The 18,367-nt window shown below is 38.4% G+C and overlaps 1 protein-coding gene across 1 annotated transcript in view; it reads left to right on the plus strand.

Annotated features, from left to right (window-relative positions):
• LOC110046835 (uncharacterized) overlaps positions 1–18,367 on the plus strand; it is a 75,981-nt gene that overhangs the window by 17,496 nt on the left and 40,118 nt on the right. Inside the window, exon 2 of the mRNA XM_089289660.1 lies at positions 8,185–8,272. Coding sequence (XP_089145786.1) covers positions 8,185–8,272 — 88 coding nt within the window. The remainder of the gene's footprint in view (positions 1–8,184; positions 8,273–18,367) is intronic.

Consider the following 18,367-nt stretch of genomic DNA (forward strand, 5'->3'; position numbering starts at 1 on the left):
CATAGCGAACAAAGTTCACACTAAAGCAATCTCTATCACACGAGTTCAATGGTCCCATCAGAGTCCAAACAAGTGGGGTACACACAGCATAAGGTTGACCATGCCTGCTGTGCCTCTGATCACACACCCAATGAGCTTCAGGAACATCGCTGCCAATGAGCACCGACACTTTATCAGATTGCATTCTCAGAAAGTCTATTCCTTTCAGATGAGGTCACTTAGCAGTATATTCCTTGGTTGGTGGACTACCTTGAGGTAAACACAACGTATCCACTGTCCAGACTCTATCTAACACAATTTCTTCTTCCATTTATAATCCTCAAACAGACAAAGACAACTTGAATCCCTTTCGAGTGTCGGATGCACCATTTACGATCACTAGTGAGAATTCCTTAGGATGGCCATCTACTTGGAGTTTCTTCATTAGACTCGCATCACAGAATGTAATGTCCAAACCAGGATCCAGTAGCACATTTGCCACAGTTGTGTTGTGCTGACCTTTTCCTTTCATGATGACTGGAATGATTCTTAAACAATCATTCTTCTTGCCAGAGTCTGTAGCACCACACCGACTAGTGTCCCCAGCCCCGCTGACAGTGCTCGTTCTAGTCTCCCCGACTCCACTGATGGGTACTCTTTCCAGTCTCTTCTGAGGTGACTGCAGGATGCTTAGGAGGGGTGCTATCATTGTTGCTCTTCTTCTTAACGTGCAACATGGTGTGGTGTTTCCATCCACATCCATTCACTTGACACATCATTTTACTTTTGCAATCCATGGGCATGTGACCGCATCTAAGACAGTTGTTGAATAGTCTTGCTTGTTGAACAAAGCTTTTTCTTTCTTCTGGGCACTTTGCTTTTGTGAGCTCACATTTCCACAGTCTATGTTGACCAGAAGACGAAGGACAAATTACGATAGGAGCTGCGTTCACTTGAGGACCGTCTTCAGACTGCGTTGCAAAGTATTTCCTTTCGAGGAAGGTGGCTTTACTTTGGGCAGTGGCTCAGAGCTCTGTTCCTTGTCTGGTGTTGATCCAGCTATTCATCTGTACGTAGTGTTTGCCCACAAAGCTTTCTTTCAACAAAACCAGCTAAATCCATGGAGGTAGGTTCTGTTCCAGCTAGGGTTAATGGGCCGGCTCTGTCTGCCCATTTAGACTGCAGATGAACAGGGAGGAGCTTCACCACCTTTGCGAGATTTTCCGAGCTGTTTTTTTTTTTCTTTTTTTTTTAACATCTGCCTCATAGCCCATTTGAACAAGAGTCAGAGCACAATTCTGCATTTGAATGGACAGGTCTGATAAACCAATGACGTTAGTACAGTCAAACCTCAATTATCCGGACCTCAATTATCCGGACTATTCAATTATCCAGACTTTTTTCTCTGGTCCCAATTTTTTCATGAAAAGCCCAATAATCCTTTCAAAAGACTGTTGAAACAGCATATTATCCTGTGCGCTTTTCAAAATTTGCAAGTGCGACAAGACAAAGAAATATTCTGATGCATTCAGCTGATATCTGATTGGCTCAATCGTTTTGTTACCAAGGGAATTTCATGCTTGATTAGTTCCTTCCGCGTGGGTTATGTAAACACACGAGCAATCGATTGTAAACTCAAATCAAAAACGTGTCTACGAAGCGAAAGCGATTAAAGATCAGCAGATAATTATTTCACGTTTGGATAAAGGAGAGAAGGGAACAAATTTAGCTCAAGAATTTGGCATCAGCAAGCAGCAGATCTCTGACATATAGAAGAACAAAGACAAGATCCTAAAATTTACTGACAGCATTGAGACAAACGAAGGATTAAAACGAAAGTCCCTGATCAAGCTATAAGTCTTTGAAGCAAACAAACATGCTTGAACATTTTAGACCTTTGTAAATACCTGAACTGAAGGTTTTTATTTGTAAATACATACAGGGTGTGTAGATTTCACAATTAAAATGATGTTTTCTTTGCTGTATACCTTTTGTTTACATTTCTACTTCATTAATAAACATGTCGATTATCCGGACTATTTACTGAGGTCTTGACGAGTCCTTATAATCGAGGTTTGACTGTATTCTTGATCTGAGGACCTTCCACTATCTTTGTGATGTGTGTGTGCACAATGATGTGTTTCTGTCCAAGTCTATGGTGCAAGATCTCTTGGGCTTTGCTGTAGCCTTGTTCTGGTCCGGAAATTGTGCCACAGGTTTTAATGGGTTCCCTAACCTTTCCAGTACAATGTTGAATAAGGTAAGCCAGCCTCTTAGCGATGCTGACCTTGAAGTTGTTTATGAACAACCAGTAGTTAAGCGGGTTACCATCGAAGGTCAATCTTGAATTTTTATCTTGGCTATTGGATGTTTCATTTGACGTTCCATCTTGTGGCGCTTTAACAGATTCTTTAACTCAACTTCACGACAAAGCAGCTTGGCTTTGGCCTTTATTGATCAATCACTTGCGTGTGAACTTGTCTTGGAACTCTTCAACTTTCTGCTACTTGAGCTGACTACTGATCATGTGACAATCTGTGATTTGGCATTATCACTATATTCTTGGCAAGGAACTACTGAAGTTTCATCTGTGGTACGTTGAACGGATTGCGACCATTCTTCAAAACGTTCTTTGAATTCGTTTTTACCTGTCATTATGCTGTGACAAGCATTGAGTGCATCTGATTTAACTTCAGGGTCATTGGCAAATTGATGATATTTGTCGTAGGCTTGAAGACATCTCGCAAACGCGATTTCAACATCTTTCTTCTTCTTACAAGCCTCATGATAATTTTTAGCGTTCTGCATTAATAACTCAACGTCTTAACCTGTTTAATAACCTGTTTAGGTGGCCAAGGTGACCAGCCCGACTTCTCTTCAGGGACAACATTCTTTCACTCCTTACGGCGTCCCCTTGTCTGTTCGATGAATTTTCCATTGACGTAATTCCACTAACATCAGAAACTGTAACCAACGCACCGGCAATAATTTAGGTCGTAAAGAAGTTTAATGCAATTGCAAACAACTCAAACTCTTAACTTAATTTCACATGTCATTGCCAGTGGTTTCTAGGATAAAGGTAACTAACATAATACATTAAGAGCGGAACAATTAATTACAGCAATGGAAATAACATAGGAAATATGAGACAAACAAAGAAAGAGAACATTACATCTGGATTCACAATGTAAGTTTTTGAACTTGCAGGTTCTTCAATGTCCCAGTACTGATGAACAAGGCTGCTTAGCTTATCTGAATCACTCAGGAAGAAAGTAAAGTTGGCATGGATTCTCTCTGCCTTCCCATCTGGGTTACTGATACAAGTCCACCCCAAGTCCAAGTCAGTCTAGCAATGGGTTCTCCAGGTCGACCTTTCACATCTTTCAACGAGTACAGCAAGTCTGCTTGGTCCAGTCCAATTAACAAGGAAACTTGATGCCTTGCAAGTGTTTCCACTTGGACTGATACCTTCTCCAGTTGACGACTTCCATGTTGCCTGTGACTCTCTCTGTTGTGTAGGCTGACGCTTGTTTGGACTCCTTTCCATTCAAACTGCTAATTGTAAACTCCACCTCTGTTGTTTCAAACTTCTCCTGGTTGTCGTTCAGAACGGTTACTGTTAGCTCATGTGGACTTCCTTCAAGTCCAAGTTCTGCTGCAATGTCACTGTTCAAGTAGGTTTGCTGCTGCTGTCATCCAAGAGTGCATTTACTTTGATTTTTCTTTTTCCACTAGTCAAGTACACAGGGACAGTTCTCAATGCCACAAATTTGGTAGAGAAGGCAGGCTCTGCTCCAGTAGTGGTCTTGTGGGTTTTCTTGTGCGGCTCCCCTTCTCTAGCAGGGCCACTTGTGACACTTGTTGATGCATTCAGAAGGTTCACTCTACTTTGTTTCTCTGTGTTCACCCTTGGTACTGGGTCCTCATGAAACATCCGATAATGGTGGGACCGGCACCCATTTATTCCACAAGATTTGCTTTGGAAACATGACTCTCCACGATGGCCATCACTAAGACACCTGAAACACAGCTTATGCTCGGTTGCCACATTCCATCTATCATTCGCTGTTGTCATCTTGAAGTTTTCCCTCTTCCACAAACCATGGTGCTCTTTGCACAATTTGCACTTCCTTGTGGGCTTTTTCTTGGAACTATGATGTGTCACAGTTAAAAAGGTTCTCTCTCTCTTTGTTCCATCTTTAAGAACACCTGCTATGGTCTCAGAGGCTGTTGTCATGAACTCTGACTCCCGGTCAATGAACTCCCTTAATGCATTCACATGTTCACTCTTTCTGCTATCACAAATCCATTGCTTGTATTTTGCAAGAAGGTTCATCTTGAACTTGCGTTGGAGCCTGATGTAGAGTGATCCATTACCAAGTTCTGCCTGTTGTTTAGCATCTGTTAAGTTCACAACTAATGCATCCAGTAGCTCAACAAACTTCTCGAGATCCTTCTCGCTCCCTTCTCTTATCTGTTTGAAGGCTTCTAACTCTTCGAGATGTAGTGTGAGAACTCTACGTTTCCCACCATACTTCCATTGGCCTTGGCAGCTTCATATACTGCCTCAGAATGACCAAGATTCTCAATAACCTTCAGGGCTTCACCTTGGTGGCATTCATGCAGTCTTAACAACTTGTATTCAGGTGTAGCTCTGGCTTGGTCAACATACGAGTAAAAGGCTGCCTTCCAAGTCTCATAAGGCTTCTTATTTCCAGCAAATTTGGGAATGCTTACTCCCTTAAGTACTGCTGAGGAAACAATACCGAGCTGGTCATTGGCAGAGTCTAATGGCTGGCTTGTGCCAGGGGTTGACTGAAATTGCTTATGACTTGACAAAGGTTGTACTTCAGTTTGGGTTCCAGCTGCTGTTTCATACTCATGATGCGAAGATGCAATGGGTGGAAATACAGCAGATGATTGTACTGGCACAGTCAGACATAAAATGCCTTGCAAATATTCTCTTTCAAGCATGTACTCGCCGTCTTTTTTACCTGCTTTTGACTTCTTCGTGGCATAGGTGGTAATAGATAACAATAGCACTGGCTTTTCATTTAATTCAAAAACTCATTTATAATTCATGAGCCTGACAACCTGTCACGTCCACTAAAATCAATCATGTGCAGGTGTTTTATACCCCTGCAAAACACCGTCTAACGAAAAAGCCTGGGGGCAGCATTTGATTTCAATCCCTGGGGAGAGCGGGCCTGATTTTATTTTGCATCATTGGTATTCTTTATATGAAAATTTCATCCTCATTAGTATTCATTATATAAAGAAACTCCATCTGCTGTCAAATCCTTCATTTCAGCAGTGTAAATAAGTTCAACCTGCAAAGTAATACACAAACATCAGACAAAATGCTTACTAACACTCTAGGAGAAAGCAAACAAAATTTATTCAACTACCTGTACTCATTCTTGTCCATTAGCAGAGAGGTATCAGTACCATTTGTCTCTTCCTGAAAGTGCTGAATGCCACACACAATGCTGTACAGTGACCATGTTGACTTTGCGGCAGCATTTTCAATTAATTGCCCCTCTTCCTTGGCATTTTTAGGCTTCCGAAAAGCTTTGGACTAGGATGCCATGTCCTGTTCAGTTAGTAGAAGAAAGTTCAAAACACATGTGAGATTTGATTTTCTTGCTTAATAATTTCCTACATGATATTTTTTTCATATGCTAATTTCCAACGTTTGCAAAAGCATCATTGTTATCATCTCTATTGGGACTCACTTTTCTAGGAATGTCTTTGAAGACGTTCAATAAACTCGCAGTTGCGTGTTTTATTGGGTCTAAAATCACTCGCCTTCAGCTGGTGATTTTAAACCCGATAGAACACTGCTGCTTGTTTATTAAACATTACTTGATTTCATAAGAAACATATTTTCTAAATATTTCAATGCAGATCTTGCCAGTCAATTCAACAACTTGGCTTTTAAGTGGCCTGCTAGCCCACTGGGCTAGGAAAGTACTTTATTCACTAGCCAAATGAAACCTTTCACACTAGCCCTGGGATTCGGGCTAGCAGATTTTTTTAGCCCTGCAAGTGGACACTTCAAGGGCTTTTTACTAAAAGCTTAGCTCAGACTCCTTTAACATTGTTTAGTGATGTCATTCAAAGCTAAGTAGATTATTCCAGATCGATGCATTGACTGACTGGACATTGTACTATGAGCAGTCTTTAATCTTGCACTGTGTTATAAAAGGATTAATAATTAACTTTTATTGGACAATACAGTGAAACCTGTATATAACGGCCCTTTATCATATGGCTGTGTCTCACAAGGATTGGGAACTACCAAATTCACGAATTTGATTGGCTGAAATCGATATTGACTGCGGTCTAGATTTTCCCATCTAGACCGGCATCTGTAGACCGGTTTCATTTTGCATTGAAAAAGTAGCAAACTGAAATACAAAAATGTGCACCATTTTCTTTTATTGTCTTCTCAATCATTTATGGAAGTGCCAAAAAGCTTGATGACAAAAAAGAAGTAAAGAGGATGAGCAAATTTTGGGCAGGTTTAAGTCAAGCTCATTGCCGTTCACTAGCAAAATGTCAGCAAACCATTTACATTAAACGAATTAAAGTTTTCTTCTTTGCCATATAATAAACATCTTATTAACCGAGCTAAGTTGGTCTGTATGGGAGAATCTTGACCTCGGTTGTGTGTACAGACCTCACTGCGTTCGGTCTGTACTCACAACCTCGGTCAAGATTCTCCCATACAGACCTCCTGCTCGGTTAATAAGAGCTAAGTATATAGCGGTCATCCTGTGTTAACGGTCACTGAACAACTTCCAAAAATTGTCCCTTATAATTTACTGTTAAGTTGACCTGCATATAGCGGTCACCTGTATACTACGGATGCGGTCACCCTTTAGACTTCCTGAATCCACAATTTCATTATCTTTTACCTCTATATTGGTCACAAAATTGGATCACAATTAATGAATAATGACGAGCTTTATTCATCACCTTGTTAAATGGCAGCCACCAAGGCGGGGGTCTACTAATACATGTCATCGCCTGCGTTCCAACACATGCATGTGGCAGATAACATCAAAGGAGGGGGACATGGGGAATTGCGGTGTTACAGTGTGGATGTTTTTTTAATTCGGTGACGCGGTGAATAAAATCTCAACTGTGGTGTTGCGGTGATCTCAAACCCTACGGTGTGTGATGTTTGTGTTTTTCACACTGTGGTGTTTGGTGAAATGAAATTGTTTGTGCTGGGGGTTTTTTATTTACCTTTCTCAAACCTAAATTTGACCCAAATTTAGCATGTAAACTTCATTAATCGATGCTAATTTATGACAAACACGTACCATTGAGGTAAATAATTTGTAAAAAAATACATACCATCACTTTCTAGTCAATCTTCAATATGCTTCGGCTGCCAATCCAAAGCTGTTTTCATTTATACGTACTGCTAGCCGGAGCTCAGTGTTTGGTAGGCACATGGAGGAACGAGGACAGAAACAATGTGCTTATTTTGTGGAAAATTGTTGAGGTATAAAAGTATTATTTTAAGTGTAGATGAACGAATCATGGCGCTAAAAATGCATGTTGCGGTGACGGTGTTTCATTGACTTTTCTTGCGCTGATGCGGTTTTCATTAATTTTCCTTACTCTAACTGTAACAACACAACCATAACCACACTGTTTTCACTTTCGTCATAGTTACCTGATTATAACATTGTACTGTACTTACCTCTTTCAAATTGTTGTCAATAAATGTAAATTGAGTGGTTTTCCACTAAGAAACGTTGTTCATTAGCTTTTAGTAGACTTTTACTGCACCTCCCTAAAAGTACACCATGGACATTTTATGGGCCTTCTTTATGGTGTTTATTACTATTACTGTTACTCGTTATTGTCAATGAAACGTAAATTGAGTGATTATTTGCACATAAAAATGCTATTTATTGACTTCCAGGGGAGTTTAAAGGAAACGTGTGTTCAGCAGTCACCCTGTATATAACGGTCACCTGGCCATTTCCCAAGGGTGACCGTTATATACAGGTTTGACTGTATACACTGTAGTAGAACCTGTTTAGAGCAGACACCCTGTATTAAGCGGACAGTAGTGAGCGTTCCAAGGGTGTCCACTTAATACAGGTTTCACTGTATACCAAAGATTTCTTGAAGCTTGACTTAAAATCAAAGTGATTTTCAAGTTTGTTGCTCTTTTTTTCTTAGCTGTCTGCTGAAAGTCACTTTATCAATGACCTTGGCTTAGACAGCTTGGATGTAGTTGAGATTGTCATGGCACTAGAAGATGAATTTGGTGAGTGCTCTTTGCTATTGTAGACATTTGAGGTTAAATTATATGTCTGCTGTGCACCATTGTGGTATGATACACTGTAGCGGGGGGGACATTTTAACTTCCAAGCCACCATTTTATTATACAGGGTGCAAAGAAAATCAATTATCCAAATTCCACTTTGGGCAAGCTGCAGTTAGGATGTAATAGCTACCCAAAATTCTCACAATTAATTTGTTAATTACTTTTTACTTGATTAATTAATTTGTTACAATCATTGCTGTGGAGCAAGCGTAGCGAGCAAGCAGCAACATAATCAGGATTTAAGAAGAATATATAGAAGGGGGTACGAATTCTCGAATTCCTCACTTTTTACCAGAATGCATTGCAGTTAACCAGACTGCACTGCGCCACTTTTACCGGAGTGTATTGCGCCTCAAACAACCGGAGGATGTCATACTTGTCGAGCCGTCGTCCTTTTTCACGTGGATTCCACTGAGAAAGTTTGCTCTGATTTACCTGTAAAGCGATGTGAAGGAGATCGTGCTTGAGTTTTACAACTCTTGCCATGCGGCATGTGAAAGTTTGTAAATCTGGACGATTAATTGTGACATCTTAATCTTAGTATGTCATTTCTCAGCAGTCTTGCCTCCTTCGTCGAATTCTTAAATGAAGAGAAATCGTCGTTACTAAAGCCTGTAGAATAATTAAAACAAATGAAAACCGTGGAACATGCTGATCTCATATATGCTGCAATCTATTCCTTTTCATCGAAACATGACTTTAAGCTAAAGCTTGAGCATTTTCACACATTGCGATGAACACGTTCTCGACACAGTCTGTCAAGTTCTAGAGATATTTAATGCGTACCAGTACAGAATTTATAAGTTAGATTTCTGCTCCTACAATTTCCACATCTTTCAGTTTTCGCGATCTGGTAAAGGGGAGGCTGATGTGTATCGTTTTATGTCCAAACATACAGATAACAATGTGCTTTTTTGTCTCAATCCTTTGTCACACCTCGCCATCGATGTGTCATCATGCATGAAGTTGATGCACACAAGGACAGATTTTAAGTGACACCACGATTTGACACTACTTTGAGAAATAACAGTTAATTTAAGTCTTGAAACGCGCAGATAGATGAATCACGGCATTAAATATGTCACTATCAACAGAATGTGCTGCAGCATTACTATCTTTTAGATAACCTAGTTTATAATTTACCAACAACCTTAACAGTAAAAGTGCTAATAAGATACTTTAAGAGCTACTGCCTTTAAATATCAACCAAACAATGGCACAAGTTGAAAAATCGATTTGCACAGTTTTTGCCCACAGATTGGCCTTAGCTAGAAAACAGATGGATCATACAGTTGAACCTCTGGTTGCGACCACCTCTCCTCAGTGACCAGTTTTCCAAAATACCAATGCAATTTCTACCACTGCCTTTAAATATCAACCAAACAACGGCACAAGTCGAAAAATCAATTTGCTCATTTTTTGCCCACAGATTGGCCCTAGCTAGAAAACAAATGGATCATACAGTTGAACCTCTGGTTGCGACCACCTCTCCTAATTGACCACCTCTCCTCAGCGACCAGTTTTCCAAAACACCAATGCAATTTCTACCATTGCCTTTAAATTTCCAGTGCAATTTCTACCACTGCCTTTGAATATCAACCAAACAATGGCACAAGTCAAAAAATCAAGTTGCTCATTTTTTGCCCACAGATTGGCCTTAGCTAGGAAACAAACGGATCATACAGTCGAACCTCCAGTTACAACCACCTCTCCTCAGCGACCAGTTTTCCAAAATACCAAAAGTTTCCTAGTCAAATCACCATATTATTTAGAATCTCTTGTAAGCGACCACTTCTTGTAAGAGACCGCAACCACTTTCGGGGCCTAAAGTTTGAAATTTTCTTTTGTTTTTAACCTCCTGTAAGTGACCACTTGGCAGGTAATAGAGTGTAAATTGAATAATAAGGTGTTGTAACATTATCACATTCCTGAGTAGTACAAGAGATGGAAATTTCTCAATGGGAAGTGCTGTATTTTTTTCTCGAAATTGACTTTTCATGTGAAACTTATAAAATATTGGTAAGTCTCTGCAGTTACCATATGCTAATGAGGCCAAATTTTGACCCAATATGGTCCAAGCTCTCGTAAGCGACCACCTAGTCTTGACATTTTGGGTGGTCGCTTATGGGAGGTTTGACTGTAGCTAATTTCTTCTAATGCAGCTTTTTTTGGAAGAAATTTGTGAAAAACAATGTCGCCCCGATCGGGCTCAAAATCTACTTCCAGTTATGCTGAATTTTCTGAGTATTTGATTGCTTTGCGCACAAGCACAACAGCTACTTGAGAATCTTTCAATGACTTTTATGTTCAGCTTAGGTCATCATGGTATGACTGAACAAAAAATAAAATAAATCAAGGCTACTTTCGATCCTCAAACAAGATCAAACAGTTTTACAATTGCACATGTGCATAGGACAAAAGCTCAAGTAATCTGCACGCGCTCAAGGGAAAACACAGTGTTTTTCGATTTTTATGATGTCACAATAAGGACACAAAGCAAAACTGACAATGAATTTTCTTGCATTTCCTTCGGTGAATTTTTTAAAATTTGGCTCAGTTGTAACCACATACAATTTCTATAAAATACCCTATTTTTGTTATAATGTGTCAGAGCTAATCCAATATATTTAGAAGAATGACAAATTGCAGAATATTTGAAAAACCATCTGTACAACCTTGACTTTTTACCAAGTCAAAATGTCAGGCAATATCATTTCCATGATGAGGCAAAAATTGACAACCAAAAAATAAGCCTTATTTTAACAGTACCCATACTGGAAAATCTATTCAGGGAAAGCTTTAAGAGAAATTAAGTACGTTTCCTTTACTCTTTTGGTAATACACTAGGGAGCCACCTTAATTGGGTTTGAACAACCCGACCTAGGAGCTCTGGGCCATACTGGAAAATCTATTCAGGGAAAACTTTAAGAGAAATTAAGTACGTTTCCTTTACTCTTTTGGTAATACATTAGGGAGCCACCTTAATCGGTTTGAACAACCCGGCCCAGGAGCTCTGTTTTTAGGTTTGACTAAATCTATATATTAAAGAATTTTGAAAGATCCACAAGAACATTGGCAATGATCTTGCTCAGATCTTCAATGACCTTTGTCCAAATTTTTCAGTTCTAATAATTATATGTGTTAGTTTTTATCAGATTTAAGGACACACAACATATTTCTTGATATGATCACCAGATTTCAGGGGACTGGCCCTAACATAAAGTGTTTTAACAGAGGATATGTCCACATGACAAATGAAAAAATGTTGCTCTTAAACATAAATTTTATTTGTGTAGTAATTCTTACAAAATTGTTCAGAAGTGAACTGAACCTAACTTTTCTTCATATTATGTGTGTTTTTCATCAAAAAACACACAACACTAAAACAAAAAAGAAGTCTTAGAAATGATTTCCAGTCTGTACTGTGTAGTCTCAGCACCCTAATGTTAAGAGATGAGAGATAAATCGTTTATTTAACTCACAACTTGCATCCATAAGCTGAATTACTTGTGTTGTATACTACATGTATAAAAAATTCAAACTATAAAAATTCCTAACTATACATAAAAGAATTATATAATAATAAAATACATCAAACTAGTATAAAATTCTATTTACAATTGTAGTTTATTTGCATAGTGCATTATGAAAGTATTTCTAAACCTCTTTGTTTGTACATTCGGGATTGAAAACATATGCCTAGTCCTGAAATTATATCTCTCACTGTCATTGCGTGCAGGCAGCAGGCCAGCTAGTTTGTGCTGGTCATTACTCTCTACAATTAACATGTTTGTCTCTCACTCAATGGAGTGCAAATCAATGTTTTTCATTGAAAACCATTTACAGTACTGATCAGAAGAAACCTAACAGGGAACGCTTGACTGAACGCATTCTGTTTCCATTCCATACACGTTCCCGTTCCCGTTCCCGTTCTGTATGCGTTCCATATCCATTCTGTATCCGTTCCGTATCCGTTCTGTATCCGTTCCGTTCCCGTCTGTATCTGTTCTGTGCTGTTCTGTTCCCATTCGGGCGTTCCATCGGTAAGCGTTCTTGGAACTCGTTCAGAGGAACGAGGTTTCCAAGAACTCGTTTACAAGATTAGCGACACTCATTTGCATTTCATAATATGGGTTAAAACTGTCGCCTTTATGCGAGAATACAGACAGTATACTTAAATTTTTGTGGTGAAAATATGAGTCCAGTTACTTGAAAAATGCAGGAAGATGATATTGAAACTTCAAGGCCAATTTATAGTAAGTCTTTTTCCGAAACGATACAAAGCGACCGGCAATCTGTGTGATTGCCTGAGGAAAGGAAGAAGTAAACCAGCTTGCCCACCACTTTTAACGCCGTCAATGAAAAAATGCAAGCAAAAGATGAACTTTCAGCTCTTGTATTTACACGAATACTTTAAGTGAGATTTAACATTGAAGTATCGGCAAAAACTGTTTGGCAAATGCAGCAGAAACTTGGTTGGAGGACACGAGTGGTGCAAAGTACTGACAAAGAGCCGAAGCAAGCATTTTGTGATACTTTTACTGATGTTATTTTCACAGGTGAATTTTCAGTTAAGACTGAATGTTATCCTCCCCGATCCTTCCACAAAGTTGGTGAACAACACCGTAATAAAGGTCAAGCAAGACATCGACGTTTTGTTTTGTTTCTCTTCACGAGGAAACCTTTCAATCCCAGTCTAACTCGACTCGTCCGTCCATTTCCTTATTTGGACATAAGTTGAGCTTGTTGACAATAACAAAATGGCCGTGATGAACATGAAATGGACAAGAAGATGTAGGGAAGATGCTTGCTTAGTGCATGTAAAAGGAAATAAAAAAAGACATAAGATGATTGGTTCTGTCATTTTCTCAAGATTGCCGGGCTTGACAAAAATTGAACGAAGGTGTATTTAAAGTTACATCGTTTCCAAATCCTTGGTAAACACTCTGATAGCATAACTTATTACCATGTGTTCTGAAGAACACGTTCTCTTATAGTTTGCGTTCTGGAGAACGCTTTTTTCCATTTTTGTGATTCGTAACTGTTCTGCATCCATTCCATTTCCGTTCGGTATCCATTCTGTATCCGTTCTGTATCCGTTCTGTACCTGTTCTGTACCCGTTGCGTTCGCGTTCTTGTACCCGTTCGCAAACGTGTTCCCTGTTAGGTTTCTTCTGATCGGTACTGTACTTTATCTCTGAGGCCTTTCAAGTTCTTTTTCCAACAGCTTCATTGATTTTTACAGCCGCAAGGTTGTTTCATCAAGTGATGTGAGAAAGAATGAAGCATAAAACTTCGTATCCATAATGACAGTTGACACGAAACTTTGAATCTACTTCATGTAAGGAGTTGTGAAATGTTACATTTTGTGATGACTTACATGATTGAAACAAAATACGTAAACAAACTGTCAATGCACAGTATGGATTGGAAATCATCTTTAAAAAATAGGTCCACAGTGCGTACATGTGTGGCTTTCAAGTTATACTTGTAATTAGGATAAAACTGAATTATCATGAAAAGTAATGAAAGACACCATTAAGATTTTCAACTCAAGAGGTGAGTGATCAGTAGTAGAAGGTGAAAATATGAGGTACTTTAGAGAATAGGGTGCTATTACAGAGAATCACAAAGCATGCTCGAGTGGGGCTTCCAATTATTTAGTTTTATTGTACTAGTTGTTACAATATGGTAAATGAGATGCTGCTGTATTGTAAATATATTTGCTAATTTGCGAGTTATGGAAACTTATTGCTTCAGCTTATAACTAAAAAGATTAATAGGCCTTGATAAATGTATCCCAAACCAAACTTTAAAAAATATATATATATGAATTTTCTAATGGGTTCAGCACACTATTTGTGAATGTCAACAAAATCAGCGAAAGATTAACTGATTCATTGTATTATCCATTCATTGTATTATTTCCTGCTGCAAAGCAAGCCCTTTGAATGTAGGTAATTGGTTACTTGGGGAGGACTTGCCATTTTTTGTGCTAGCTGATGTGATGAGATATTTGTTACTGGAGTGTAGGTGTGTAGGTATCTTTCAATCAATCACTCAATCACTCAATCAATCAGTCAATCAATCAATCAATCAATCAATCAATCGATCATTCGATCATTCGATCAATAATATTTTAGCTTCATTTATACCACAAAGTATAAGCTCATGCCATATCAAAGCATAACCACAGTAGCTTTAAATTGAGTGGATTACCAAGAAAACATAGCTCTTTTTATGAAGATAATAAAATAATTAATGGTTATTCCATGAGTGCAGGTTGGATATGAGACGATGGATAGCCAACGAGGCATGTAGCATTGAGTTGACTAAACTCATTTCATATCCAACAAGCGTGAGTACAATAATCGTTTTTATTATACATTGTAGTCACCATCTGCCTTCTCATTGGCTAAAAGCCTACTGTTAATTCTGGGAAACAGCGTAACCTACAGATTATTCACTAGTCTGCCAGCAGATTAGTGAATAATCCATAGGTTGTGCATGCAGTGTGTGATATATTTGCCCCAATTTTGAGCAAATAACCATTTCGCCGACAGCGAACACCATTACGGTGGCTTGCATACTAAATTAGCTAACTTGACAAAATTCTCCCGAGGGGGGAGGATGTGACGAAAAGAGCTGAAAAATGGCCTGTAATTGGCTAATGATGAGATCTTCCCACTGTCCAAATTTGGTGAGAATCGAAAGTAACGCCAATTTTCTGTCACGTTTTCAATCTGTAGCCACTGGAGTGACCAAAATTGATACATCGGTCGGGATAGAGTTTCATTATTAAATTACATGACTTGTGTGACTACTTTGCTAACCCTTTACTCGTGGAAAACACCAATCAAATTTAATCATGTCTTTAAAGAAAGAAAGCTGTTGTTAATAGTGTTATTATCGTGTGGTTCATATCGTTCATGACCATACATATCCCGAAGAAAGTTCTAGATTAGGACCATTACGTCATCGGAGATTTGTCAACGGCTACCACTGATGGTGCAATAATACAGTTTGTGTTGATCAAGTGATGTGATGTCTACAGTAAGAAAAGAATCATCAATGACTGCTTTGAAATGTGCACTACATTCCGACGGTAGTGCTAAGCAAACAGTTAAATTTTAAAAGCGTGGTTATAAGATCTAAAAGATCTTCTTGTTAAAAAAAATAGCAGAGAAATCATATTCTAAATCTCCAAATATAATAAGCTTACTTTTCGAACAATGTGATTATGACTTCTAAGTACAGTAAACAAATGCAAATCAACTCTAATATGGTAATTTACTTCACTTTTGAACATCTAATTTGGACAAAGAAAAGGTCACATTTCATATTCAAACTGAGGCAAAGAAGCATACTTACTCAAAAGGTTAAAAACATTCTGCAAATCGACAGCTTTACAGTCAACTGATTGTTGAATGACCTCTTCCGTGACTTACATTTGTAAACAGGTCATTCCTCTAATTCCATCCAAATGTAAAGCAATGAAATATATTACCCTCGTTTCCAAAAGTGTTGAGAAGGCGTCTGTGATTTATATTGTTTTCAAACTTGAATGGTACTGTCTTTGAATTTGTGGTCACTGATGAAGAAATTTTAAACTTCTGATGGTTCAAAGCAATGAATATTGGCTTTTAAAAGTACAACAGCTCCTGTAGAACTTATTAAGTACCTATTTGTACTTAATTATGAAGCTAGATTTTTGACATGTAAAAGAAATGATAAGATGCAGAACACAAGACTAAGCTCAAAATGAAAAACAACTTACCTTTAAAACTAAAAGCAGGGGAAACTAGAAACCACACTTACAACTAAAATGGCTGACTCAGACTAGTGTGCTGTAGGACACAAGAGCACGTGACAGGCGCTGACTCTCGTAGACAAATAAATAAATAAATGTGATCATGACATAGTGTGGCTAAACACTTTGTGTAAGCCACACAAAAAATGAATAATGTCTATGCCACTTGATGAAATAGATTTAAAATTACTGTAAAACACATAAAATAGAAGCCCTATTTTCTTTATCTGGTAAACTGGGAATACAACAGAACTTTTCAAGAATAAAATAGGACAAAAATAGATGTAATAGCATTAAAAGAGCCATAAAATGGGGTTGTCTTTGTGAGGGTAAACTGTAGCAATAATATTATTACAAATGGTTGTAAGGTGATCTAAATAATTATCGGCTGACAAGCTGGCATGCATGTACAGTCTCACATTGAACAAGGTAAAGTCATACCTGCTGGAAAGTCTAACAACTTTAAAAGATCCTTCAGAGAATCCTGTTAAGATCTTTAAAAGATCCTCATCTAGGATCTTCAAGGATCCTAGCAACGATCTTTGCAAGATCCCTCTAAAGATTCTTTAAAGATCTTTGAAAGATCTTCACTGAATCCTCAAGGATCTTGAAGGATCCCAGCAAAGATCCTTGAAAGATCTTTACATCTCATCAAAGATCTTTGAATATCTTTTAAAGATCTTTAAAGGATCCTTAAAAGATCTTTATCTTCAAGGATCTTGGGCAGGTCCTTGAAGATCTTCAAAGATCCTCAAAGATCCTGTGAGGATTTTCACCAGGGAAACTTGAAATACCATAACAACACTTTCTACTGGTTAAATATACACCCACCTGTTAGGATATCAAAAAATATCTCTGGGGAAATGGTTTTAAGAAGCCTGCCTTTGCTTTTGTTTCTCCTGCCTAAATTAAATATGCTACACTTATTCTAATTGAACTGAATTCAAGTTGAACAAAATTAACGTACATACTCGCATGTTTTGCATCTTAGGTCAGCAGTTTAGTTTCAAAGTTAACTTGCACTTTATGGCCAACAAGACAGGCGAGCGAAAATGTGAGCCTGTCGAGGTGGCAGGATATAGAGCCGTGCGTAGTTTGATGTAGAAAAAATCTCAGATCTTTCAGCTCAATTTCCACGTAATCCTGTTCCGTCAGTGATATTTTTTTGGCCATAATTTTTAGGATGTAGCCGGATGTTGTCGATATATTGCACAAATCAATCAGAACAGTATTTTTCTTTGTGATGTTACAAGGCTTCGATATTTGTTCAGCTCTCAGTTGGGCGATTGTTTTGCCTACCATTCTGCTTTTTGAGGCGTATACATCTTGGATTTGTTGTGATTGAATCGTACAATTGTTAAAGCTGAACAAGACCTGAGTTGTTTTCTGGATTGAATTCGAGTGTTGTTTATTTGCTTCAGAGTAACGCTCAGGATTTGTTCACGATCCATTCAACAAATTATTTCTTTAAGTAGTTTGTCTGGCATGCTGCTTTTCACTGTGGCTACATTTCTGGTAGCCAGACAGGTTTTTTAAAATACGTCTGTGTCCGGCAGTGAGACTTAATTTTTTTTAAAAAAAGTAAAACAATGTAAAAAGAACTTCATGACAGGCGACCCCAAGAGGAATTGAACCCGGGTCACTGGCATGGCAAGTGATACCCATTACCACTGTGCCATGGCAATCAGCCAGCAGCCTTCCGAATTCGGACACTGAAAACCTGCCAGTCTGCTGGACATAGAGACACAGCATCTGCTTTTTGAAGGTGAATGTAAAATAAGTTAGTAAAGGATCAATGAGGTGCATGTAACTTCGATTTAATGCATTTTCATGGAGACAAAAGTGTTGAGCAGAAAACAGTGTAAAACAAGCTTACATGTAATATGACGAAGATTATCAATGCTGTTTATTTAATTTCAACGTGTCTTTAAAGGATTATTTGCAATCAATTCGGTGATTCACGGTAAGTTTTTAAGTGATTAATGGTATATGTTTGGTTTGAAGTTTCTTTTAATTTCAAGAACTTTGCTCAGAGGCCGTCAGAAGTGAACTCGTTGGTTCGATTTGAGCTCTTATTTCATTGGCTCACGGCTTTTCAAGTTGACACATTCCTTTATGAAGGCGTGATATGTTTTTAAATCCTTAGAAGGCGAAAACTCGCACTTGTTTTTCGAGAGAATCCCTTCTCTTTAAATGAATTAATAGGGTATGCAGATTTTACGGTT

Source organism: Orbicella faveolata, unplaced genomic scaffold, assembly GCF_042242905.1.
Source record: "Orbicella faveolata isolate gen_17 unplaced genomic scaffold, um_ofav_v1 contig_2, whole genome shotgun sequence".
Taxonomy (NCBI): Eukaryota; Metazoa; Cnidaria; class Anthozoa; order Scleractinia; family Merulinidae; genus Orbicella; species Orbicella faveolata.